This window comes from Microtus pennsylvanicus, chromosome 9, assembly GCF_037038515.1.
Source record: "Microtus pennsylvanicus isolate mMicPen1 chromosome 9, mMicPen1.hap1, whole genome shotgun sequence".
NCBI classification, from domain to species: Eukaryota; Metazoa; Chordata; class Mammalia; order Rodentia; family Cricetidae; genus Microtus; species Microtus pennsylvanicus.
In genome coordinates, this window is record NC_134587.1 from 6,752,586 (window position 1) to 6,778,733 (window position 26,148).

General features: G+C 46.1%; 1 protein-coding gene across 4 annotated transcripts in view; it reads left to right on the top strand.

Moving 5' to 3' along the window:
• Positions 1-26,148, top strand: part of Ttn (titin) — a 271,242-nt gene that overhangs the window by 65,460 nt on the left and 179,634 nt on the right. For all 4 annotated transcript variants that reach the window (XM_075984819.1, XM_075984820.1, XM_075984821.1 and 1 more), the window contains 42 exons: positions 616-894; positions 3,147-3,710; positions 4,627-4,911; positions 5,010-5,288; positions 5,678-5,956; positions 6,054-6,332; positions 6,447-6,734; positions 6,844-7,122; positions 7,220-7,501; positions 7,593-7,871; positions 7,983-8,261; positions 8,364-8,642; positions 8,875-9,162; positions 9,283-9,561; positions 9,715-9,996; positions 10,091-10,369; positions 10,492-10,770; positions 10,882-11,160; positions 11,265-11,552; positions 11,768-12,046; positions 12,248-12,529; positions 13,437-13,715; positions 13,835-14,116; positions 15,059-15,337; positions 15,447-15,734; positions 15,899-16,177; positions 16,270-16,548; positions 16,655-16,933; positions 17,036-17,323; positions 17,461-17,748; positions 18,535-18,816; positions 19,234-19,512; positions 19,640-19,921; positions 20,060-20,338; positions 20,432-20,719; positions 20,865-21,143; positions 21,237-21,515; positions 21,616-21,894; positions 22,028-22,315; positions 22,462-22,749; positions 24,857-25,138; positions 25,346-25,624. In XM_075984819.1, the coding sequence (XP_075840934.1) occupies positions 616-894; positions 3,147-3,710; positions 4,627-4,911; positions 5,010-5,288; positions 5,678-5,956; positions 6,054-6,332; positions 6,447-6,734; positions 6,844-7,122; positions 7,220-7,501; positions 7,593-7,871; positions 7,983-8,261; positions 8,364-8,642; positions 8,875-9,162; positions 9,283-9,561; positions 9,715-9,996; positions 10,091-10,369; positions 10,492-10,770; positions 10,882-11,160; positions 11,265-11,552; positions 11,768-12,046; positions 12,248-12,529; positions 13,437-13,715; positions 13,835-14,116; positions 15,059-15,337; positions 15,447-15,734; positions 15,899-16,177; positions 16,270-16,548; positions 16,655-16,933; positions 17,036-17,323; positions 17,461-17,748; positions 18,535-18,816; positions 19,234-19,512; positions 19,640-19,921; positions 20,060-20,338; positions 20,432-20,719; positions 20,865-21,143; positions 21,237-21,515; positions 21,616-21,894; positions 22,028-22,315; positions 22,462-22,749; positions 24,857-25,138; positions 25,346-25,624 (12,111 nt within the window). The remainder of the gene's footprint in view (positions 1-615; positions 895-3,146; positions 3,711-4,626; positions 4,912-5,009; positions 5,289-5,677; positions 5,957-6,053; positions 6,333-6,446; positions 6,735-6,843; positions 7,123-7,219; positions 7,502-7,592; positions 7,872-7,982; positions 8,262-8,363; positions 8,643-8,874; positions 9,163-9,282; positions 9,562-9,714; positions 9,997-10,090; positions 10,370-10,491; positions 10,771-10,881; positions 11,161-11,264; positions 11,553-11,767; positions 12,047-12,247; positions 12,530-13,436; positions 13,716-13,834; positions 14,117-15,058; positions 15,338-15,446; positions 15,735-15,898; positions 16,178-16,269; positions 16,549-16,654; positions 16,934-17,035; positions 17,324-17,460; positions 17,749-18,534; positions 18,817-19,233; positions 19,513-19,639; positions 19,922-20,059; positions 20,339-20,431; positions 20,720-20,864; positions 21,144-21,236; positions 21,516-21,615; positions 21,895-22,027; positions 22,316-22,461; positions 22,750-24,856; positions 25,139-25,345; positions 25,625-26,148) is intronic.

Here is a 26,148-nt window from a genome sequence, read left to right on the forward strand (position 1 = left end):
CATTTCTCTCCGACTGTCTCGTTAGGCAGATCATTTTCATAGCCACGCTGCTACCGATTTTCTTAAGTAAAACATATTCTCATATGTTTTATAATGATAAATATGTTTTCATATGAAAGTGCTTTGATAACAAGTAATAGAACCTTCTCGGTACGTAGGCGTTCTGAAGTCGCCAGGCTCTTCTCTAAACTCCAGATAACCATGATTAGTCGTCTCCCTGTATTTCTGTTTATTAGCTTCCGTCTCACCTCACCATTCAGCTGATGTTTTGTGGTTTCACCTGAATTTCAGCTCTTAGTCGGCATGGTGGATCTGAGCGACACGCCCCGTGGTTATGCATGCACACCCAAAGCATCACGTCTCGTTTCGGTAGCCACCCTCCCCAGTTCCCTGCTGAGTAACAGTCGGAATTGTCACAAGCTGCTGCTTTTTGACCTTTCTTGTTTCTGCCTTCACGACCACGCTCATCTTCCAGTCACATGTCCTAGACTGCCGCAACCCGCCTCACCAATTTCAACTGTTTTATTTCCTTAACAGCAACAAAAGTTAGTCTGCAAGAAGAATGTGGGATGCCTGACAAGGTGGCATGCTAATGGCCTCTGCTTCCCTTCGCAGCGGCCCCTGTGATCAAGCGGAGAATTGAGCCCCTGGAGGTGGCTCTGGGTCACCTGGCCAAATTCACCTGTGAGATCCAAGGTGCCCCCAACGTCCGGTTCCAGTGGTTCAAAGCCGGCAGGGAGATCTACGATAGTGACAAGTGTTCCATTCGGTCTTCGAATTACGTCTCCAGCCTGGAAATCCTGAGGACCCAGGTTGTGGACTGCGGCGAGTACACCTGCAAAGCTTCCAACGAGTATGGCAGTGTCAGCTGCACGGCCACGCTCACGGTCACAGGTAAACGCCGCGCACTGGCGTGGGTGCTGGCATCTCAGTTCAGCTGGTGGCCTGTGTTCCTTGTGTCCAGGTGCCAAGAGCATCACCAGCTGGAGATCCACTGTGCTATCACGTCACCTAAGAAGCCCAGAGGGGATGGGGGAGAGGTCGTCCTTTGTAGTCACATTTTGATCAGCAGCCGAAACAAACGTTCCTTTATTTGTGGGGGCAGGAGATAGGAGGAGGGAGGTGTTATGTTATCAAATGAGCCTGACTGCCTCCTTAATAAGAAACATTTCAGGAGTGTTTGGTGCTACAAAAATAAATAAATACAAATAAATAAATAACCAGATGGTGATGGCACACGCCTTTAATCCTAGCACAGGCCTTGAATCCTAGGAAGCAGAGACAGGTGGATATCTGAGTTCAAGGCCAGCCTGGTCTACAGAGTGAGTTCCAGGACAGCCAGGACTACCCAGAAAAACCCTATCTCAAAAACAAAACAAAAACCATCAAAAACCTCCATCATTAATATGAACCCGAATAACCAATCAGAAACAGAGTTCCAGCCGGGCGGTGGTGGCGCACGCCTTTAATCCCAGCACTCGGGAGGCAGAGGCAGGCGGATCTCTGTGAGTTCGAGACCAGCCTGGTCTACAAGTGCTAGTTCCAGGACAGGCTCCAAAACCACAGAGAAACCCTGTCTCGAAAAACCAAAAAAAAAAAAAGAAAGAAAAAAAAAAAGAAAAAAAAAAGAAACAGAGTTCCAAATAAAACCAGAATTACAAAAAATCAGACTATACAGTTAAAGTTAAACAAAGTCTCACACGAAGACAGAGGCTAAAACAGGGCTTTGAGTGAGGATGCTTGAGCCAGCCTTCATTGCTAACTTTAAAATTAGGGCAACTACAAAATACTCCATTCTGTTTCCTAACTGAACCACAAAAGAAAAGAAAAAGAAAATCAGTCTGTCTGTCCTTTTCCCTTTCCTTCACTCTTCCTCCTTTCCTCCCTCCCTCCTTCCCTTCCCTCCCTCCCTCCCTCCCTCCCTCCCTCCCTCCCTCCCTCCCTCCCTCCCTTCCCTCCCCTCCCCCCTCCCTTCCTTCCTCCCCTTCCCTTCTCTTCTTAGTGGAGCCCTCAGATGCTGAGGGAAGGGAAGGTCCTTGGGGAGGAGGGCTGCTCTTGGGTGGTGTCTTAACTCCCGTGAGAATGTCAGGGGAAAGGAGCCCATTCATTCACCCCAGGAAAAGAAAAAGAGTTCTTTGAAGCATCTTTTACTCTGTGACTTTATCACAGAACCAAAAATCTTTGAAATTCTAAGGAAGCTGCCCATGGTGATCCAGCTAGATTGGTTTTCAGTCTGGAGCCAAAATGTTTCTATTCAGCCAAGATTGGCATTCTTTTTTTTTTCATTTTTTTTTGAGATTAATATAATTACATAGCTTAACCTATTCTTCACTCCATCCCCTCTTACTTACTTCTCCTTTACTATTTTTATTATTCATGTCCTATCTTTTCATTAATTGTTGTGACATGAATATATATATATATTGCCTTTCCTTTGATGCCTGTAGGGGTTCAGGTCCCCTGGGCTTTCCTCCCTGGTGGCATTATCCTCAATGACAGTTCAGAATTTTCTTGATCAAAATTAACTCATAATGTAATGGGGCTTCAGCCACAGGAGCAAAGAACAAGGAGGTAGAATCTATGTTTATTATCAGCAGGAACGGACCCTAAAACTTGGCTTCAGAATGGAGAACAGAGATGGGAAGCTTTTGCTGTGAAATATTTTTATAAGTGTAAATTGCGGCTGGGGGTGCATTTGAAGTTAAGTGATTTAAGGATCTGGCATTTATCAGAGGGTTAGAAAGACCTGTGTAAAGTTCTGTGCTGTCTTACCCCGTCTTCAGCCAACTCATGTGTGGTTTTTTTTTTTTTACACCTTCTTTCTGGTCTTCTAATTTACAAAATTAAAATACCAGCCAGCCTGCTGATCAAATCCTCGCACCTATTGACCCTTTGAACAGAGCTTTAGTAATATTCCTTCATGAGGGAACATTTGTTCTCTCTGAGCTAGAAACAATCTGTCGAGAGTGCCCATCCCTTTCTTTCATCGTCTTGGGTCTTTTCACTGCACTGTTGTCTGAGATAAGGTCTTGTGTTCACCTAAAGGCATAACTTATCTTTTCTCTGTCTTAGAACGTGTAATTTCAGCAAGACCTGGAGAGCTTCAATGGAGACTACATGTAACGTGCAAACCTTTCTCTTTGCAGAGGCCTATCCACCAACCTTTCTCTCCAGACCCAAATCCCTTACAGCCTTCGTGGGTAAGACAGCCAAGTTCCTCTGCACAGTGTCAGGGACTCCCGTGATCGAGACCATCTGGCAGAAAGACGGCAGTGCCCTTTCACCGTCGCCCACCTGCCGGATCACGGACGCAGACAACAAACACAGTTTAGAGCTCTCCAACCTTGCCGTTCAGGACAGGGGGGTTTACTCTTGTAAGGCTTCCAACAAATTTGGAGCCGATATCTGCCAGGCAGAGTTGGCCATCATTGACAAACCCCACTTCATTAAAGAGTTAGAGGCTGTGCAGTCGGCCATCAATAAGAGGATCCACCTCGAGTGCCAGGTAGATGAAGACAGGAAAGTCACGGTCACGTGGAGCAAGGACGGTCAAAAACTGCCGGCTGGGAAAGATTACAAGATCTATTTTGAAGATAAAATAGCGTCGCTTGAGATTCCTCTAGCCAAACTAAAAGATTCTGGGACCTATATGTGTACAGCTTCTAATGAGGCTGGAAGCAGCTCCTCATCCGCCACAGTCACTGTGAGAGGTAAGAGTGCCGGGCAGCCATCTGCCACCTCCTTGTCCACGAGGAAGTCTTAGAAGAAAGACTGTTAGCTGTCCCACCCGCACCCTTTGTTCCTAATTTAACTCCTAAGGCAAACCTCTGGGTCTGGGAAAGTCCTGACATCATCTGGTTGGCTTTTTTTGTTATTTGATTTTTATTTGTGTGTAATCTTCTTTAGAATTCACTTGCTTTGGCTCTTTTAAAAAAGCAGTTAACAAATCTTGCTCACAATTTCTTCTCAGAATTAGTGTGTCGATAACTCTTAACCATCTTATTTTTAAATTGTTTCTTTTTCGAAATTATCATTGCTTTCTTTCTCCATTCCCATTCCTCTCTCCATACCCTCCCATACCACCCTCCTTTCTCTCTTTCAAATCCATAGCCTCTTTTCTCATTAATTTTTGTCGCACACACACATATATTCCTAAATCGATAACTACAACCTGCTCTGTCTGTATCATAATATTTGTACATATGTCTTCACTACTAAAACCATTTGATACAGAATATCCAATTGATGTGCTCTTCCCCGAGGAAGACCACATCTCCTGCCCTCAGCATGTCTTGGTTGCCTGCAGCTCTTTGTGTAGGTTGAGAGCTGGTGGGATACCCTACCCCCATCCATGTTAGCATGCCTGTTATTGATGTCTTCGTTCAGAAAATTGCTCTTCATATAGATATAGTCTGCTTGCTTGTGTCTCTTTTCTTTTCTTTTTACCAAGAGATGGGGAAGTGGTTCAGAGCGAAGGGGAGGCTGGGTGCTTCATGACTTGTTCAGAAGCCTCGTGAAGGTGTTTTCTGTATGCTCTGTCTTTTGTCACGTGCGTCTGCTTTTCTTTTGTGGTGTGTCATTGTCTCCATCTTTTCTCTTTCCTTTTTTTTTATACACGTCATGTAGAACCACCGTCCTTCGTGAAGAAGGTCGATCCCTCTTACTTAATGCTCCCGGGTGAATCAGCACGCCTCCATTGCAAGTTGAAAGGCTCCCCTGTCATCCAGGTCACCTGGTTCAAGAATAACAAAGAGCTTAGTGAAAGCAATACAGTCCGAATGTCTTTTGTGAACAATTCTGAGGCGATCCTCGACATCACTGATGTCAAGGTCGACGACAGCGGGACCTATTCCTGCGAAGCCACCAATGACGTGGGCAGTGACAGTTGCAGCACGGAAGTAGTTATCAAAGGTTTGTTTCCCGAGTTTCCGCTCTTTATTTCGCTGAGAAATTTCCCCTTTGGTTTTCTCATAGCTCACAACTCACCCTGTGCTCTCGTGCCTTTGTAGAACCGCCTTCGTTCATCAAAGCGCTTGAGCCCGCAGACATAGTGCGCGGGGCGAATGCGCTCCTTCAGTGTGAAATCGCAGGCACGGGGCCCTTTGAAATTAGCTGGTTTAAAGATAAGAAGCAAATTCGAAGTAGTAAAAAGTACAGGGTGTTCGCTCAGAAGTCTTTTGTGTTTCTGGAAATCGCATCTTTCAATAGCGCGGACGTGGGTGATTACGAATGCGTAGTCGCTAACGAAGTTGGAAAGTGTGGCTGCGTCGCGACACACTTGTTGAAAGGTTAGTGTGTGGGGCGTTCGTCTAACACGCTGTTCCAAATAGCTTTCTTCATCCATAACAAGGAAGTTTATTTGTTCTCCTCTTCTAACCTTTAAAATGTGTTTTGAACTTGGGGCCCAGAGCTTTCACTCAGTCTTTGTCTTGCTGTGAATAGAAATATTTATTATCTGATAACAAAAGGAAATTACATAAAATGTCATTTTATTTTCTGATAAACATTTACATTCTGTGCCTCTCTTGAATGGAATTGCTAATTCTTCATGTACTTTCCTTCTTCTTTCTAATAACCAAGTGCTGTGTGACGGTTGTGTTGGACAAGGGAAGCGTGTACCCGGATGGAGCCCATTGTGTGGGAACTGACGCTTGTGTGTGCTCTCTTCCTTAACTAGAACCACCAACCTTCGTCAAGAAAGTCGACGATTTTACAGCCCTAGCAGGACAAACCGTTATCTTACAAGCTGCCGTGAGAGGCTCAGAACCCATTTCTGTCACGTGGATGAAAGGCCAAGAAGTCATTAAAGAAGATGGGAAAATTAAAATGAGCTTTGCTAATGGAGTTGCAGTGTTGACCATCCCCGATGTGCAGATTAGTCTTGGTGGCAAATACACATGCCTGGCCGAAAACGAAGCCGGCAGTCAGACGTCTGTTGGGGAGTTAGTAGTTAAAGGTTTGTGTAGGATCATTTTAGCTCTTCCTTGGCCTTTTCACTTCAAGTTAAGCCTTGATTCATGCTAAGGAATCTTAACTCTCTAATACCTTTGTAGAACCTGCCAAAATCATCGAGCGAGCCGAACTGATCCAAGTGACCGCAGGGGACCCAGCCACCCTGGAGTACACAGTGTCAGGCACCCCAGAACTCAAGCCCAAGTGGTACAAAGACGGCAGGCCCTTGGCTGCTAGTAAAAAGTACCGGATCAGTTTCAAAAATAACATTGCCCAGCTGAAATTTTACTCGGCAGAGCTGCACGATAGTGGCCAGTACACATTTGAGATTTCCAACGAAGTAGGCAGCAGTTCCTGTGAGACCACGTTTACTGTGTTAGGTTAGTATGTTCAGAGAACTACCCATCTCTCTAACAACCCACAGAACTAGCCGAGGGTGAGCCCCTGAGCGCATTGCCACGTTGATCTCGTTTCCTTTCTTATGCCACGAACAGATCGAGACATCCCTCCGTTTTTCACCAAACCCTTACGTAACGTGGACAGCGTCGTTAGCGGTGCCTGCAGGTTAGACTGCAAAATCGCTGGCTCCCTCCCCATGAGGGTCTCCTGGTTTAAGGACGGCAAGGAAGTCGCTGCGTCGGACAGATACCAGATCGCGTTTGTGGAGGGCACGGCCTCTTTGGAGATCAGCAGGGTAGACATGAGCGATGCAGGGAATTTCACCTGTCGGGCCACAAACTCCGTGGGGAGCAAAGACAGCAGCGGAGCCCTGATTGTGCAAGGTTGGCTAGGAACCATGTCGCCTGCTTTACCAATATTTCAAATTAAGACTCCCTCCCTTGGGTCCAGACTTGTAACGCCTTCGCATTCTGTCTTCTCCCTATTCTTCAGAACCACCCAGCTTTGTAACTAAGCCAGGGTCCAGGGATGTCCTGCCTGGTTCAGCAGTCTGCCTGAAGAGCACTTTCCAAGGATCCACGCCACTCACCATCAGATGGTTTAAGGGTGACAAAGAGCTGGTGTCTGGCGGAAGCTGCTATATCACCAAAGAGGCTCTAGAGAGCTCCCTGGAGCTCTATGCTGTGAAAACCTCAGATTCGGGCACATACACATGCAAAGTCAGCAACGTTGCCGGCAGTGTGGAGTGCAGTGCAGACTTGTTTGTGAAAGGTTTGCCTTCTTCTCTTGACGCCTTCTTGCGACCCTTTTCCCACACAAGTTCTTTTCCTCTTCCGGCTGTTTCTTAATAACTCCCTTCCTTCCACAGAACCTGCAACGTTTGTGGAAAAGTTAGAGCCCTCACAACTGCTCAAGAAGGGAGATGCCACTCAGCTAGCCTGCAGAGTCACGGGCACCCCTCCGATTAAGATCACATGGTTTGCCAACGACAGAGAGCTGAGAGAGAGCAGCAAGCACAAAATGTCTTTTGTGGAGTCCACCGCAGTCTTAAGGCTTACAGACGTGGCCATTGAAGACAGCGGGGAATACATGTGTGAAGCCCAAAACGAGGCTGGCAGTGACCACTGCACTAGCATGGTCATAGTCAAAGGTTTGTCCTCACGTTTTCTCCGTGCGACCCAGCCTTTGACTTGTAGCCCAGATCCCTGCCCGTTAACGCGAGCCCTTCTCTTCTACTGTAGAATCGCCTTATTTTACCAAGGAGTTTAAGCCCATGGAAGTCTTAAAGGAGTACGATGTCATGCTGCTGGCTGAGGTGGCAGGCACCCCTCCCTTTGAGATCACTTGGTTCAAAGACAACACGCCCCTGAGGAGTGGTAGGAAATATAAAACCTTCATTCAGGACCAGCTGGTTAGCCTGCAGATCCTCAAGTTTGTAGGCACAGATGCGGGTGAATACCAGTGCCGGGTGACCAACGAGGTGGGCAGCAGCACCTGCAGTGCCAGGGTAACACTAAGAGGTCAGTGTTGGCTTGGTTGACTGCTGGGCTCTTCTACACAGACACGTCTTAAGTGTCTAGACGCAGTTTGGCCTTAGAGCTGGTACTGATGAGCACTCATTCTTCTGCTAGAACCCCCATCCTTCATTAAGAAGATCGAGACCACCAGCTCCCTCCGCGGAGGCACGGCTGCCTTCCAGGCCACTCTCAAAGGCTCCCTGCCCATCGCCGTGACTTGGTTGAAAGACAACGAAGAGATCATGGAAGACGACAACATAAGAATGACGTTTGAGAACAACGTGGCTAGTCTCTACCTGAGTGGCATCGAAGTCAAGCACGATGGGAAATACGTCTGTCAAGCCAAAAACGATGCAGGCATCCAGAGGTGTTCTGCTTTGCTCTCAGTCAAAGGTTGGTTCTGAGAGCTGCCGTAGGTCGGAGGGGAAAGCAGTGCAGGTGCCAGGCCTTTGAGTGGGGCGCTTCACAGCCACACCTGTTTTTTGTCTCCAATAGAACCTGCGACAATAACGGAGGAGGCTGTGTCCATAGATGTCACCCAAGGAGACCCAGCCACTTTGCAAGTTAAATTTTCAGGGACTAAGGAGATCATAGCCAAATGGTTTAAAGATGGCCAAGAACTTACCCTGGGTCCGAAATACAAAATTAGTGTCACCGACACAGTCTCAATACTGAAGATTATCTCCACAGAGAAGAAAGATAGTGGAGAATATACTTTTGAGGTCCAAAACGATGTGGGGAGAAGCAGCTGCAAGGCCAGAATTAACGTCTTAGGTTGGTATTGATGTCCATAGACAGGAGTTGAGCATCTCAGGGGCCTTTCCTCTTGTGCAATTTAAAGAGGATATAGAGGATTATGGGCGGGGTTCACGTGTGTGCAAGGTACTGGGTTGATGCCTTAGCACTTTGTGGTCAGAGGGGAGAGACGGAGGGAGGGAAAGAAAGAGAGAAAGGGAGAGAACAGATAGCTAGATTAACCTAAATCTCCTGCTTCTTTGTTGGATAGATCTTATTATACCTCCCTCATTCACCAAGAAACTACGGAAAATGGACAGCATCAAAGGATCTTTTATTGACTTAGAGTGCATAGTGGCCGGGTCACATCCCATCAGCATCCAGTGGTTCAAAGACGACCAAGAAATCTCAGCTAGTGACAAATACAAATTCTCTTTCCATGACAACACTGCCTTCTTAGAGATAAGTCAGCTCGAAGGTACAGATAGTGGCACGTACTCTTGTTCCGCCACCAACAAGGCAGGCCACAGCCAGTGCAGCGGTCACCTGACCGTCAAAGGTTGGCAATTTCGATCTCTACCTCTCCAAACTCTATTGCCTTGCTCTTCTTAATTCTCCTCTTCTTCATTGAGTCCGAAAATAAATCTGTCTCCTTCTGCTTCCTGTTCTTTCATCCCAGAACCCCCTTACTTTGTGGAGAAGCCACAGTCACAAGACGTGAATCCCAGCATGAGGGTTCAGTTGAAGGCTCTTGTGGGTGGCACCGCACCCATGACAATAAAGTGGTTCAAAGATAACAAAGAGCTGCACCCCGGGGCGGCCCGCTCGGTTTGGAAGGACGACACCTCCACCATTCTGGAGCTCTTTTCAGCCAAGGCTGCCGACTCCGGGACCTACATTTGCCAGCTGAGCAACGATGTTGGCACAGCAAGTAGCAAAGCCACCCTCTTTGTGAAAGGTTCGCTCTCTCTATAGCCTCTTCTCCTTGCGTGCCTAGCTTGTCTTTGGGAAGGGAAAGTGCATTAAGAAAACAGTTTTGGCCATGGGACTTCATTTTTTTTTTAAAAAAAAAAAACATTCAGCATGCCACTCTTTCTTTTCTCGTCTTTAGAACCTCCTCAGTTTGTTAAGAAGCCCAGCCCAGTGTTAGTGCTGAGGAATGGACAGTCAACCACATTTGAATGCCAAGTGACAGGCACTCCAGAAATCAGAGTTTCTTGGTATCTGGATGGGAACGAAATAACAGATCTTAGGAAATACGGCATTTCCTTCGTGGATGGTTTAGCCACCTTCCAGCTCTCTAATGCCAGGGTAGAAAACAGCGGGACTTACGTCTGCGAGGCTCGAAATGATGCGGGCACCGCGAGCTGCAGCGTCGAACTGAAAGTGAAAGGTTCGTGATGGCGCTGTGCTTTAGCTGGGCTGTGTGCTGGACTCAGGGCTTCCCTTGAGTTAAGCCGCTCTCTGTCTTCCTCTCGACTCTGTAGAGCCCCCCACCTTTATCCGGGAGCTGGAGCCTGCGGAGGTAGTGAAGGACAGTGATGTGGAGCTGGAGTGCGAAGTCATGGGGACAACGCCCCTCGAAGTCACCTGGCTGAAGAACGGCAAGGAAATCAGAAGCGGCAAGAAGTACACAATGTCTGAGAAAATGTCTGTGTTTTATCTGCACATAACCAAGTGTGACCCCTCCGACGTGGGTGAATATCAGTGCATCATAGCTAATGAAGGAGGCAGCTGCTCTTGTAGCGCTCGCGTTGCCTTGAAAGGTCAGTCACGTGCAAGGATCAGCCCCCGAGTCAGAACGCTGGGCGCTCTTTAGCTGTAGGCAATGAAATGAATAGGAGCTGAAAGGTGCCTCTTCTTGAACCACTGTCTCGTTTAATCACAGAGCCACCGTCCTTTATCAAGAAGATTGAAAATGTCACCACTGTCTTGAAGAGCTCGGCCACCTTTCAGAGTACTGTCGCAGGCTCGCCCCCGATTTCTATAACTTGGCTGAAGGATGACCAGATTCTTGAGGAAAGTGACAATGTCCATATTTCATTTGTGGACAACGTAGCCACGCTTCAAGTCCGGAGTGTAGATAATGGCCACAGTGGGCGGTACACATGCCAAGCCAAGAACGAGTCGGGAGTTGAGAGGTGCTACGCTTTCCTTCTAGTGCAAGGTCAGTGAACGGTTCTGTTTCAGGAGCGGTCTACAGAGATGTTTTATCAGCATAGCTGGGTTCCAAGAGAATTACTGACCTAACTTATGCACATTTTCATTCTTACTGCAGAACCTGCTCAAATCATAGAGAAAGCTAAGTCAGTTGATGTTACCGAGAAAGACCCGGTCACCCTGGAGTGTGTGGTAGCCGGAACACCAGAACTCAAAGTCAAATGGCTTAAAGACGGGAAGCAAATTGTACCCAGTAGATACTTCTCAATGAGCTTTGAAAACAATGTGGCCAGCTTTAGGATTCAGTCGGTCATGAAACAAGACAGTGGGCAGTACACGTTCAAGGTGGAAAATGACTTCGGAAGCAGTAGCTGCGATGCCTACCTGAGAGTGTTAGGTGTGTACCCCCCCCCCCCCCCCAGCTACCCTTAAGTATAGCAGACACCTTGCAAACAAGCAGCAGCGTGTTAATGGTGTGTTTTTGCTGTTTGCCTTGGATAGACCAAGATATTCCCCCATCGTTCACCAAAAAGTTAACCAAGATGGATAAAGTTCTGGGCTCTTCTATTCAAATGGAGTGTAAGGTTTCGGGATCACTTCCTATCAGTGCTCAGTGGTTTAAGGATGGGAAAGAAATATCTACAAGTGCAAAATACAGACTCGTATGTCACGAAAACACCGTGTCGCTGGAAGTGAGCCATCTGGAACTAGAAGACACTGCGAATTATACCTGCAAGGTGTCCAATGTGGCAGGAGACGCCGCCTGCAGTGGCATCTTAACTGTGAAAGGTGAGGGCTGCCTTGTCCTCTTCTACTCTTTGGGTACTGCTCTTAACCTTGTATCTTCAGAGGTAAAAGATCTTAGTAATTCTGTTTCTTTTGATGCACGTTCATTGAGTTTAAGAAATACTTAATCATTACCTCTTTTTTTGAGTTTTTTTCTTATATACCCATTAAAAAAAATATTGGGCTGTGACTAAATATGACTCTCTTAAAATCTGTAGAACCACCAAGCTTCCTAGAGAAACCTGAGCGGCAGCAAGCCATACCTGACTCTACAGTGGAATTTAAGGCTGTGCTGAAAGGAACACCGCCATTCAAAATTAAGTGGCTCAAGGATAATGTGGAACTTGTCTCAGGACCGAAATGTTTCATTGGCCTAGAGGGGTCAACAAGCTTCTTAAATCTCTACTCAGTGGATGCTTCCAAGACGGGCCAATATACTTGCCAAGTTACCAATGACGTTGGTAGCGACTCTTGCACTACAATGTTGCTTGTGACAGGTGTGCAAGTTTGATTGTCCGATGTTTCTGTCTGACTCGTGCCTCTGTTGTTCCTAGACTCTGTTACAACGCAGCTTTCTAACATGGCTGAGTAATTTTCCCAGACCTTGGTCCTGTGTCTCCCTTTCCTATCTACTACCCAATTGGGCATCTGTGATTTTTTGCTCTTTTTTCATGATCTCCTTTTTCCTGACTCTTTAGAACCACCGAAGTTTGTAAAGAAATTGGAAGCATCCAAAATAGTAAAAGCCGGTGACTCCACTCGCCTGGAGTGCAAGATCACTGGCTCTCCAGAAATCCGAGTTGTGTGGTACAGAAATGAGCATGAACTCACAGCCAGTGACAAGTACCAAATGACGTTCATCGACTCGGTGGCAGTCATACAGATGAACGGCCTCGGGACAGAGGACAGCGGAGATTTTATCCTTGAGGCTCAGAATCCTGCTGGCAGCACCAGCTGCAGCACCAAGGTTATAGTAAAAGGTAGAATCCTCCTTCTGTTCCTCATTAACAGAAACCCATCACCTTCTTCTTCCCTGGGCATCAAGGCATCTCACGCTACACTGCTCCCAAGGGGATTTGCCTAAGATAGAGTCATGTCACCCATCGAATGCTATTTCTTGTTAAGATTTGTTTACATTCACTTGGGTGTTTTGACATATTTTTCCTGTAATTCTGATACTGTAATTTTGGCCACCTCAACACATCCGCTAAAATGCACATACAGAAATGAATGGGAAGTGTTTACGTTGGTCCTTTGGTTTCAGTCACACGGAAACTATATCAGTATCTCCAGTATAGTCTGCATCATAATGATGTAACATACAGACAATCTAGGTTTTAATATTACATCTTTAAAATGACAGTACTATGTTTCCTCTTTCTCACAAATCAGCTCCTTTGTGTAAAAACCATGACTTTCCTGTGGTGCAAATAGTGCCAGTATTTTCAACAGCTTCTTCTCAGCATGCTCTACCATAAAACTCAAGTTTGTCCTGTAAGATGATTGGTAAGAGTGGGAAGGCTCAGATCACCACCGTTCTTGTGATTTCTGGGTGTCTCTGTTATAAAGTGGAAATGACATTCTTTTTTAATTTCTAAAGCCAAACTTCCATACTTCACAGAATTTCCGTTCATTGATACATTTGCTTATTTATAAATTTGGTATCCGTCTTTGTAGTCCAAGATAAAGCAGCACATTGACCTTCTCAACTGAGCCCTCTAGGATGCATCTTGACTCTCCACCTATCTTGCTAAAAAGTGATAGTGCTACCTACATATGATACTATCTTAAACCATGCTTCTAATTGGGGGAAAAAAAACCTTTTTTTTTTTTATCTTGGAGGCTATCAAGTAGCCCAACTCATGAGAAATTCTTGTTTTTTTCCAGAACCACCCGTTTTTAGCAGCTTCCCTCTTGTAGTAGAAACCCTTAAGAACACAGAAGTTAGTCTTGAATGCGAGCTTTCAGGAACACCGCCGTTTGAGGTGGTGTGGTTTAAAGATAAGCGCCAACTCCGAAGCAGCAAGAAGTACAAGATCGCATCTAAGAATTTCCACGCGAGCATTCACATCCTCAACGTGGAATCTACAGACATCGGCGAGTACCACTGCAAAGCCCAGAATGAAGTGGGCACTGACACCTGTGTCTGTGCTATAAAACTAAAAGGTGAGCGTAATTTCTGCGCACGGCAGAAATGTGAGGCATGAGCAAAACGCTCTGTGTGTTCTCTTCTCCCTTGCCTGGGAAGCTTTCTGAACAATCTCCGTTCATCTTTTCCCGTTCAGAACCACCAAAATTCATTTCCAAGCTGAGCAGCCTCACGGTGGTGGCTGGAGAGCCTGCCGAGCTGCAAGCATCCATAGAAGGCGCCCAGCCTATTTCTGTCCAGTGGCTTAAAGAGAAAGAAGAAGTGGTCAGAGAGAGCGAGAACATTAGAATTTCGTTTGTGGACAATGTGGCGACTCTGCAGTTTACTAAAGCGGAGCCAGCTAACGCTGGGAAGTACATCTGCCAAGCCAAGAACGACGGTGGAGTGAGGGAGAACATGGCCACACTGACTATCTTAGGTATGCGGTCCCCGTTAGAACCTGGGGGCGATCGCTGTAATGACTTCCATGTGATATCTTCGTTCTGAATTTCTTCCAGAACCTTATTGAGCTTCACTGTTTGGAAGGCTTAGGAAAAAGACACAGTTGATCTTAAGTGCTCTTTTCTGATTCCTATGGTTCTTACAAAAAAATTAGCTAGCTGTTTTATTTATATGCCTGCCCTGCTTTTCTGTGTGGGTAGCAAATCTCCTGATTATCTTTTATTTCAACACAAACCCACTTGTAGCCTCTCCACTGTTACAAGACAATTTTGCTTTCAGACTAGTTGTGGTTACGCTGGCAAAAACCTCCAAAGATCAATGTTTTGAAGGAAAAATTTGCACGTTCATTGCTGGGGATATTAAATTTCCATCCAGCGATAAGAATGAAAGTGAGGAGAATGTTCGAGATCTCTTCCCTAGCACGTTAGCCCAGAGGGGGAAAAAAAAAACACCGAGTAACTCATTAGCAGAGCCTTCTGCTCTAAAGAACGTCAAGTGCAAATCAAAACACACTATGTGGGGCCCAGTGAGATGGCTCAGTGGGTAAAGGTGCCTGCCACTGTGTCTGAGGGCCTGAGTTCAACCCCTGGACTGCCTTGTCCTCTGACCCCATATGCATTCTGTGGCATATACCCTCCAGCAAACACACAGATGTACTTACAAAATAGTGTTTGTACTATTTTAAAAAAAACTACATTGTCTGATATACATTGCCTAGATTGTTTTAGAGTAGACAAATGCCCAAACATCCTTTTAATTATTGCAAATAATTTTATGAGTGCGTAGGATTACAGATCACATTTTAGAGCCGAGAGAGAGAAAATGGAACCGTCAGTGAGAGAAACAGTCATTGCAGTTCAGAGAAGAGATACAAGGAGAGATCCAGGTTTTCAACGATGCGTCTCATGCTTTCTTTCAGAGCCTGCAGTCATCGTAGAGAAGGCAGGCTCCATGACGGTGACTGTGGGAGAAACATGCACCCTGGAGTGTAAGGTGGCTGGTACTCCTGAGCTCTCTGTAGAGTGGTACAAGGATGGGAAGCTCTTGACCAGTAGCCAAAAGCACAAATTCAGCTTCTACAACAAAATGTCTTCCTTAAAAATTCTCTCTGTTGACAAGGAAGACGCAGGCACCTACACGTTCCAGGTTCAAAACAACGTTGGGAAAAGCAGCTGCACTGCTGTGGTGGATGTATCAGGTCAGTTTTGGGCGTTTTCTTCGGCTCCGCTCGTGCCACTTTCTCTTGTGAGCTTTCCCTCTTTCGTAACTCTTCTGTTGCCTCGAGTCATTTCTGTCTCTTCACGCAGACCGAATGGTTCCTCCCTCTTTCACACGGAGACTGAAGGATACCGGTGGGGTCCTGGGCACTTCTTGCGTCTTGGAATGTAAAGTGGCTGGGTCGTCCCCTATCTCCATCGCCTGGTTTCACGAGAAGACTAAGATTGTCAGTGGAGCAAAGTACCAGACGACGTTTTCAGATAACGTCTGCACGTTACAGCTGAACTCTCTGGATTCATCGGATATGGGCAGTTACACGTGCGTGGCTGCTAACGTGGCTGGCTCTGATGAGTGTCGTGCCACATTGACTGTACAAGGTTAGTGATACACAGTCAAGTTTGTGTGGCATTTATTTAACATTCCTCTCTGGACATATGTCCAGACTGACGCACACCTGAGGTACTCTTATTTTTTTTAATTCAAAATTGTTAGTAAGGCCAAAGCTGACTGGACCCTTCCTTTGTCTTCTGTGTCCGTGTAGAGCCGCCCTCTTTTGTGAGAGAGCCTGAACCACTGGAAGTCCTTCCAGGCAAAAACGTCACCTTCACAAGCGTCATCAGAGGCACCCCTCCATTCAAAGTCGGCTGGTTTAGGGGTGCCAGAGAACTGGTGAAAGGAGACAGGTGCAACATCTATTTTGAGGATACCGTGGCAGAACTGGAATTATTTAATACTGACGTATCTCAGAGTGGAGAGTACACCTGTGTGGTTTCTAATGCTGCCGGCCGGGCATCCTGCACTACACATCTCTTTGTGAAAGGTTTGCCAAACACGCTCACTCTCCTTCTTTTGACGCCTAGCATTTTGGTGGCTTTATGGTGTGCCTAACTACAATGCTTTGTCACTTATCAGAGCCAGCCACGTTTGTAAAGAAACTAAGTGACCACTCTGTGGAACCCGGGAAGTCTGTCATTCTGGAGGGTACCTATACTGGAACACTTCCCATTTCTGTCACCTGGAAAAAAGATGGTATTGGCATAACTCCGTCGGAAAGATGCAACATCGTCACCACAGAGAAAACATGCATCCTGGAGATCCTGAGCAGCACAAAGGGCGACGCAGGGCGCTATTCCTGTGAGATTGAGAACGAGGCAGGAAGGGATGTTTGCGAAGCTCTGGTGTCTACCTTAGGTGTGTGATCATCCTCTCTTGAGAATTTTGCATTTATCCAATATGCAGGGTGGGTCCTTTGCTCTTGCGTCGTTCCGATTGCTGACTGTGAGCCTTTCTTCTTTAGAACCACCTTATTTCGTTACGGAATTAGAACCTCTGGAGGCGTCAGTTGGAGACTCGGCTTCCTTGCAATGCCAAGTAGCTGGGACACCAGAAATTACAGTGTCTTGGTTCAAAGGAGACACCAAGTTAAGGTCAACTCCCGAATACAGGACCTACTTTACAAACAACGTGGCCACACTTGTCTTTAACAAAGTGAGCGTCAGTGACGGCGGCGAATACACATGCATGGCGGAAAACAGCATAGGAACGGCTGCCTCTAAGACGGTCCTCAGAATTCAAGGTGACGCTTCCTCTCCCCTCTCTAACTCCGTTATCTTTATGGGGACTTTTCTCCTTTCATCCATTAATATTAACACCTCAAGTATAACTTGTCTTCCTACAGAGCGCCAGCTCCCACCGTCCTTTGCAAGACAATTAAAGGACATTGAGCAAACTGTTGGGTTACCAGTTACGCTCACTTGCCGCCTGAATGGCTCTGCACCCATCCAAGTGTGCTGGTATAGAGACGGGGTGCTTTTAAGAGATGATGAAAATCTACAGACGTCATTCGTGGATAATGTGGCGACGTTAAAAATTTTGCAGACTGACTTGAGCCACTCTGGCCAGTACTCTTGCTCCGCCTCCAATCCACTTGGCACAGCCTCGTCGACTGCTAGACTGACAGCAAGAGGTTTGTTCCCATGCCCATCTTACTCTTTCCCTGCCCTGATTTCTTATTTAATTGTGAAGACAGAAGTAGCCGACAGCCAAAAGGGAAGCAAGATCTATGTTATTGTATACACATTGCCTTTTCTTCTCATCTTCCAGAACCTAAGAAATCCCCCTTCTTTGATATCAAGCCAGTATCAATAGATGTCATTGCCGGAGAAAGTGCAGATTTTGAATGTCATGTTACCGGTGCCCAACCGATGCGAATCACTTGGTCAAAAGATAACAAGGAAATCCGACCTGGAGGAAACTATACTATCACGTGTGTGGGCAACACTCCCCATCTGAGGATTCTTAAAGTGGGCAAAGGAGACTCTGGTCAATACACTTGTCAAGCAACCAATGACGTTGGCAAAGACATGTGCTCTGCCCAGCTGAGTGTAAAAGGTACCACTGCATAGCGCTTGCCAAGACTGGTTCTTGACTATATATATATGCTTGTGTCATCTTCTTCTGTGTGTCAAATCATGGTTTGTTTGTTTGTTTGTTTGTTTGTTTTTTCCTGCTTGTGCCTAACTCAGTTTTAGAGCACTTCCCTTGCCCATGTGAAGCCCTGGGCTAAATCCCTCAGTCATGCCAAAAATAAGAAAGACATTGAGTTTTGCCTGGGTTTTTTTCTGGTTTTATGGTCTATGCTTGCCTGGAACTCATAGAAATCCTCCTGTCTTAGTCCCCTGGGAGCTAGGAATATAAGTGTGAGACACCATTTTCAGCTGTCTTAAGTCTTTAAATGTTTGAGTTAAACTAGCAGTTATATTTGAGTTTATGCCTTTGTGTTAGAGGAGCAATAACCAAAGATTTTGCCCTTGTCTTTAAATTCTTAAGAAGTCTTCTTCCATCGAACTTTGTAAAATATAGTTTCAATTTTTTACTCTCCCTTTTTATCATTTCTTGTTATATAACATCTGGTTTATTGTTACAAAATTTCGATCAAATATATGTGCAATTGTTAGCTGGTATGTTTTATCTGATCTATCCAGACCATACTATGTCAGTCAAATTCTCTGATAAATATCTTAAATCACCTAATAGGAAAGTTTACCATGAAATCATTAGCAAGTTCATTCTTAATAATGAGTCGATTAGCATGTGAACTTTGGGGATTCTCAACTATACGGATAAACTCTTTAACACATAATTATCTATCACTGACTGTTTCCTTTGGTTTAATAGAACCTCCCAAGTTTGTTAAGAAATTAGACGCTTCGAAAGTCGCGAAGCAGGGAGAATCCATCCAACTGGAGTGTAAGATCAGCGGCTCCCCAGAAATCAAAGTCTCTTGGTTCCGGAATGACAACGAACTTCACGAAAGCTGGAAATACAACATGTCCTTCGTGAATTCTGTGGCACTGCTTACCATCAACGAGGCTAGTGCCGAGGACAGTGGCGACTACATCTGTGAAGCTCATAATGGCGTTGGTGAGGCCAGCTGCAGCACAGCTCTGAAAGTTAAAGGTTAGCCCCTCTTCTGCTGCTCCTCCTCTCCAGTGGGCTCCTGAGGATCGGTCTCAAGGTCTCAGGGTGTCCAAATATCCAGACGTGAGCTCAGGCTGGACCTGAGCCTGAGGATTTCTGGTGATTAGATAAAACCCTGCATTCCTCAGGAATCTGTGACGCCAGTCCCCTTCCAGCTCTCTGTGACAGACTTATCTCCAATCTGTAAGGTCCAAAATTTAAAAGCTTACAACTCTCAAAAGTTTAGGAATTGTCCTGTGTCAGCGTGTGTCGTCATTATCCACACAGTCTCTCTCAATGATCTCTTTTCATAGCTAATAGCTCTAGATTCTAGAAACTAGCTATGTGGATGCTGACACCATTTGTCCCCTTTGGTGAGCAGCTGCGCTCATTGTTCATCCTCTTTTCTTCCGGTAGCACCTCCTGTTTTTACCCAGAAGCCTCCTCCAGTCGGAGCCCTGAAAGGTTCTGATGTGATCCTCCAGTGTGAAATTTCGGGAACGCCCCCTTTCGAAGTGGTGTGGGTTAAAGACAGGAAGCAAGTTCGAAGCAGCAAGAAATTTAAAATCACCTCCAAAAACTTCGACACGAGCCTTCATATCTTTAGTCTTGAAGCCCCTGACATAGGGGAATATCACTGCAAAGCCACCAACGAGGTGGGAAGTGACACTTGTGTTTGCGCTGTCAAGTTCAAAGGTTTGTACACAGAGACACACACACACAGTGTGCTTCTTCCTTTGATCTGTTCCTGCCCAACTAATACCTAATGTGGCTCTGCTTGTGACTCTTACTTTTTCATCTATCCGTGCATTTCTTTCATCAGAACCACCACGGTTTGTGAAGAAGCTCAGTGACACGTCCACCCTTATCGGGGAGCCTGTGGAACTGCAAGCTGTGGTGGAAGGCTTCCAGCCGATTTCTGTCGTCTGGCTGAAAGATAAAGGTGACGTCATCAGAGAGAGTGAGAACATTAGGATTTCCTTCGTCGATAACATCGCGACGCTCCAACTGGGAAGTCCAGAAGCATCCCATTCTGGAAAATACGTGTGCCAGATCCGAAATGATGCTGGCATGAGGGACTGTTCGGCAGTCTTGACTGTACTAGGTTAGTAGCAAAGTAGACCTCTGAGAACAAGAGGCGTGAATTGACCTATAATCACTTCCTGAAGACAGGACTCTTATCCAGCTCTTGACTGAATGTGAGCTGAATTTGTTCTTAATGCGACACACTTTCTTCTTCCAGAACCAGCCAGAATTGTAGAGAAACCAGAGCCCCTGACTGTCACCACTGGAAACCCCTTCACGTTGGAATGTCTCGTAGCTGGGACTCCAGAACTAAAAGCCAAGTGGTTCAAGGACGGGAGAGAACTCTCCGCAGGCAGCAGACATCACATAACATTCGTGAGGAACCTGGCTTCCCTGAAGATCCCCTCTGCAGAGATGAACGACAAGGGCTTGTATACCTTTGAGGTGGAGAACAGTGTGGGCAAAAGCAGCTGCACCGTCTCTGTCCACATCTCGGGTGAGTACGACAAGGAGGCCGTGATGGTGACAGCGTCTCCGGTAGGGGTGGGAGTAGGAGAAAGCTCCCTGAATGGCAACTCTTCCTCTCTAGATCGCATTGTCCCGCCCTCCTTCATCCGGAAGCTGAAAGACACCAATGCCACCATCGGAGCCTCGGTTGTTTTAGAGTGCCGAGTATCCGGCTCAGCTCCAATATCAGTCGGCTGGTTTCTGGATGGAAGCGAGATCAGTAGTAGTCCCAAGTGTCAGCCCAGCTTTTCGGATAATGTCTGTACTTTGAGTCTGAACTCGCTGGAACCCTCCGACACCGGCACTTATACGTGCGTGGCTGCCAATGTAGCTGGCCAGGATGAAAGCTCTGCCGTGCTGACTGTCCAAGGTCAGTGGACGAGGACACCCCGCTGTTTCTCTCCCCACTGTCCAGCCTGAACCACCTCTGTGTTCATTTCTCCATCTTTGCTTCCTTTCCTTTAAGTAACAAACACCCCTTTTCTCTTCGTCTTCCTTCCTCCTGGGCTATTTAGAACCGCCATCTTTTGAACAAACTCCTGATTCTGTGGAAGTTTTGCCTGGAATGAGCCTGACCTTCACCAGTGTCATTAGAGGCACCCCTCCCTTCAAGGTCAAGTGGTTTAAGGGCAGCAGGGAACTGGTGTCAGGGGACTCGTGCACCATTTCTTTGGAAGATTTCGTCACCGAGTTGGAGCTGCTGGAGGTGGAGCCACTGCAGAGCGGAGATTATTCTTGCCTCGTGACCAACGATGCCGGCAGCGCTTCTTGTACCACGCACCTCTTTGTGAAAGGTTCGCTCTTTTATCCAGCGCCTTTTCCTTGCTAAACTCTTTCCGGTGCAGCATCTGAAGGTATGGCTTTACCCTCATTCTCTCTCCTTATAGAGCCAGCCACTTTTGTGAAGAGATTGACGGACACCAGTGTGGAGACAGGCAGCCCCATCGTTCTGGAGGCGACTTACACCGGCACACCTCCCATCTCCGTGAGCTGGATGAAGAACGAATACGCTCTGGCGCAGTCTCCCAACTGCAGTATTACAACAACAGAAAAGTCCAGCATCCTGGAAATTCTTGAAAGCTCCATAGAGGACTATGCCCAGTACGCTTGCCTCATAGAAAACGAAGCTGGGCAAGATATCTGCGAAGCTCTTGTGTCTGTCTTAGGTGTGTTGACAGTTAGCCCCCCTCCTCCTGTTGTCTCTTCCTGTGCAGCTTTGTCTTTGAGTTGGTGTGAGCTGATCAATTACCGTTCTTTGTGTCTTAGAACCGCCTTTCTTTATCGAACCCCTGGAACATGTGGAAGCAGCTATTGGGGAGCCCACAACTTTACAGTGTAAAGTGGATGGGACCCCGGAAATCAGGATTTCTTGGTATAAAGAACACACAAAGCTACGGTCAGCTCCTGCATATAAGATGCAATTCAAGAACAATGTTGCCTCTTTAGTCATCAACAAGGTGGACCAGAGCGATGTGGGAGAGTATACATGCAAGGCAGAAAACAGTGTGGGGGCCGTTGCTTCTTCCGCTGTGCTGGTTATCAAAGGTGATGATGCTTTTGCTTGAAAAGTCTTGCAGCGTATCGATAGATTAGTTTTAATCAGAACTTTCTGAGGATACAAATAAGCTGTAGGTGTTTTCTCTCTTACAAATAAGGATTGTCTGCAATTCCTTTCTAGAGCGTAAACTTCCACCTACGTTTGTGAGAAAACTGAAAGACGTCCACGAGACTCTGGGCTTCCCGGTTGCCTTTGAGTGCCGGATCAACGGCTCAGAACCTCTTCAGGTGTCTTGGTACAAGGATGGCGTACTTTTAAAAGATGATTCTAATTTGCAGATGTCTTTTGTGCATCATGTGGCCACTCTGCAGATTTTGCAGACTGACCAGAGCCACGTTGGTCAGTACAATTGCTCAGCTTCCAACCCTCTTGGGACCGCTTCATCAAGCGCCAAGCTCATTCTCTCAGGTGAGCTGAGTAACTCACGGTACTGCCCTCTCAGTTAGAGCACAGCTTCACTCCCTTGGGCCACCAAGACTGGCGCCCTTTGGTTTCTGTCTCTGATCTTGGGGCAGGGAAAGTGACATCAATGTGTCGCTTTTCCTTCTTTCCAGAGCATGAAGTACCTCCCTTCTTTGATTTGAAGCCAGTGTCGGTAGAGCTGGCTCTTGGGGAAAGTGGCTCTTTTAAATGTCACGTCACGGGGACCGCGCCAATCAAAATCACCTGGGCCAAGGACAACCGTGAGATTCGCCCTGGGGGCAACTACAAGATGACCCTGGTTGAAAACACTGCCACACTGACCGTGCTCAAAGTAGCCAAAGGTGATGCAGGGCAGTATACCTGCTACGCGAGCAACGTTGCCGGAAAGGACTCTTGTTCTGCTCAGCTGGGTGTCCAAGGTACTCCTTAGAGTGAAGTGCCGAAATCTCTTTCATGTTTTCCGTGTCTTAAAATGTAGGTGGCTGATATGCCTGAAGACCGTATAGAGATAGGACCAGAGTCACATAATTACACGTGATCAAATGAGGCTAGAGGTACGGCTGGATGGGATAGTGCTTGCCTGGTATGCGCAAGGCCGTGCTGTGTTAGATCCTTAATACCACATGACAGAAAGATGGAGAAAAAGAAGGGAAGAAAGAAGAAGTGGAGAGAGGAAGGAACAGAGGGGCCACAAATGAGTCCAAGATCTTCTAAGTGGGAAAATACCTTGAATTTGTTTTCAAAATAGAAAATTAGAAAAATATTAACTGTAAAAATATATTTCCAAATTCTGCAAATAGAGATGAAGGAGAAAAATGAACAAAAAAATTCCCTAGAGTTATAAGAAAAGCCTAGCTTGGAAAAAAGTTATCATAGGGCAAAAAAAAAAATTTAATTACTTCAAATGACCTATTTTTGGTAGTGCTTAGTAAATTAGTGAATTCATTACCCTCTAAAGCATAGCACCACTCCAAACTATCAAGTCCTTCCCATAAAATCAGGTCGACTGTGAGGTGAGCTTCTTTTCTTCCACCAACTATGCTTAATGAAAGCAGAAGTCAGGGGACTTGGTGTTAGCCAGACTTGCCATCTGGACCAGGGCTTCCCAAGTTCTTAGCATCTTGTTCAAAAACGGAAGAAGCACACACAATTAGAGTATCGAGGAGTTTCATTTGAAGGTCCTACAAAGGTGCATGCTTGATACTCTGCAAGATAACAGCGGTGGTGAGTGGAATTGACCCAGGAGACCCCCCCTGGTCACTGCCTAGGGCTCCCACCTTTGCATCTAGGAAAACAAAGAGCTGGTTGCTAGGTCTGGGGTGTGCATAGTTTTGTTGTGATTGACAGTCATGGGTCTAAGCCCTAACTCATTGTTCATGTCCTTCCCAAGATACATTTAATTACAATCATATACGTGTCCAATCATGTATAAGCCTAAGATGATAAATAAGAGAGTCCCCTAAAAGTCCATTTTGAGGACACAGTTTGCTTTTGTGCCCATATAGGCTGAACTGACCCACTACCTCTGGTTCCAGGACATATATCAGGGACTTTGGGTCACACAAGGAAGGTTTATTTCAGAGTTGATAAGGAGCAATAGGTCAAAGTCACTGTGGCTTTATTTGGGGAGGGATGAACCTGCAGTTTGATGTAGGTAAAGTCTCAGGTTGCAAAGTACATTGTTGAGGAAGTGGTATACGTGGAGCTTAAGTCAAACAGGACTCCAGATCGCTAAGGTACCCTTAAATGTGCCTGCCTCCTAAGATGTAAATGCCATAACACCCAATGTTATGAAAGAATTATGGCGCATTTCACAAATGCTCATCTAAAACTATAGGTTTACCTCCGCAGACTGCTATCTAACCAGATTTAGAATTTTTAGGCTTATTGAAATAGTAGTTGATAAATACCTTGAAATTTGAAATACTGTTCAAGACCCTTTTGTACCATGAGACAACTAACCATTCACCTCCTGAGCCTGAAAGTTTGGTCAGTGTAGAAAACATTGCTCTTTCATCCAAAGGAAATGATGGGAATTGAAGTGATATCTACTGAAGGCAAACAAGAGATTATTGTAGTTTGCAATATTAAGATATATGATCGCTTTTGCTCTGGCTGTATACAGTCCATAATGAACGTCTCTGAAGCCATAGCTTCCCACTGACTCACATGCAGGCAAGATAACCCCAGTCTTTCCTGCCTGCAATCCCCAGGGGGCGTCTGTGATGTGGCCTGTGAGCTCGAAAGTAGAAAAATGATTCTGTTTCTGGGAGGCAGGTGTGTATTCAAGAGAGAGGCCTTCTTCTTTCTCTAGCCACAGTTGGGTAATGGGGTTCACAAAACATAAACTTCTTTAGGATATTTTCTACATAGGCATCACTTAGCTACTTTTCGCTAAGCTGCGTCCAATGAATTTGTCTCCTGTAGATGAAGTCCACTCTGAAAGAGATTTCTTTATTCACCCCATCTTGTAATACATCTGTCTTTCCTGTCCCTTGCCTTGTGCCTTCCCTTTTGGCTCCCTAGAACCACCCAGGTTCATTAAGAAGCTAGACCCATCACGAATCGTGAAGCAAGATGAGTTTACCAGATACGAATGCAAAATAGGCGGGTCTCCAGAAATCAAGGTTTTGTGGTACAAGGACGAGGTTGAAATTCAAGAAAGCAGCAAGTTCAGAATGTCGTTCGAGGACTCGGTGGCGGTGCTGGAGATGCACGGTCTCAGTGTGGAAGACAGCGGGGATTACACCTGCGAGGCTCGCAATGCAGCAGGGAGCGCCAGCAGCAGCACCTCCCTGAAGGTTAAAGGTCAGGCTTTGCCCCACCTCTGCCCTGTGTGTCAGCTCCTCTTTTTGTTCACTGTGTTTCAGTCTTTCTTCTCCCATAATGTTTTAAAGTTGTTTAAGAATCCAATTTTTAGAAAAATAGGAGAGAGATTGTCTCCCTTTCTCCAATGGGGTAGAAAGCTAACACGAAGTCCATCCTAACGGACTTTCCTTTCCCCCTCAATTGCAGAACCACCCGTGTTCCGCAAGAAGCCTTTTCCTGTCGAGACCCTCAAAGGAGCTGATGTTCACCTGGAATGCGAGCTGCAGGGCACGCCTCCCTTTCAAGTTTCTTGGCACAAAGACAAGAGAGAACTCAGGAGTGGGAAGAAGTACAAGATCATGTCTGAGAACTTGCTCACAAGCATCCACATCCTGAACGTAGACACAGCTGACATCGGGGAGTACCACTGCAGAGCCACCAATGACGTCGGCAGTGACACTTGTGTCGGCTCCGTCACTCTGAAAGGTACGAGTCACTTCCTTGTCTTCTGCTTACCGTTACTGCTGCACCCCACATTGCTGTTGATTGTTTAACAATCTTTTCTATCTGAATCCTTCCATGTTTGGTCTACTTCCTTCATCTAACTCAAACTAAATAGCCCCCCAAAATAGTGATGTGTCTTCCTTGGACTTTAGACTCTATTCAGCCTCTTTTGGATACAGACTCTATGGCAGTGATTCTCAACCTGTGGGTCATGACCCCTTTGGGGGTGGGGGGGGTCAAAGGACCCTTTCACAGGGGTCACCTAAGACCATCAGAAAACACAAATATTCACATTCTGATTCATAACTTTAGAAAAATTACAGTTATAAAGTAGCAACAAAAATAATTTTGTGGTTGGAGGGTCACCACAACATGAGCTGTTAAAAGAGTCCCAGCACTTAGAAGGTTGAGAATCACTGTTTTAAGGGGTTCTCAGTCCCATTGCTTCTTTTTTACAAAATGAAATGCTATGTTATCACGGGAGTGATGAGGGAAATGCTACCAGT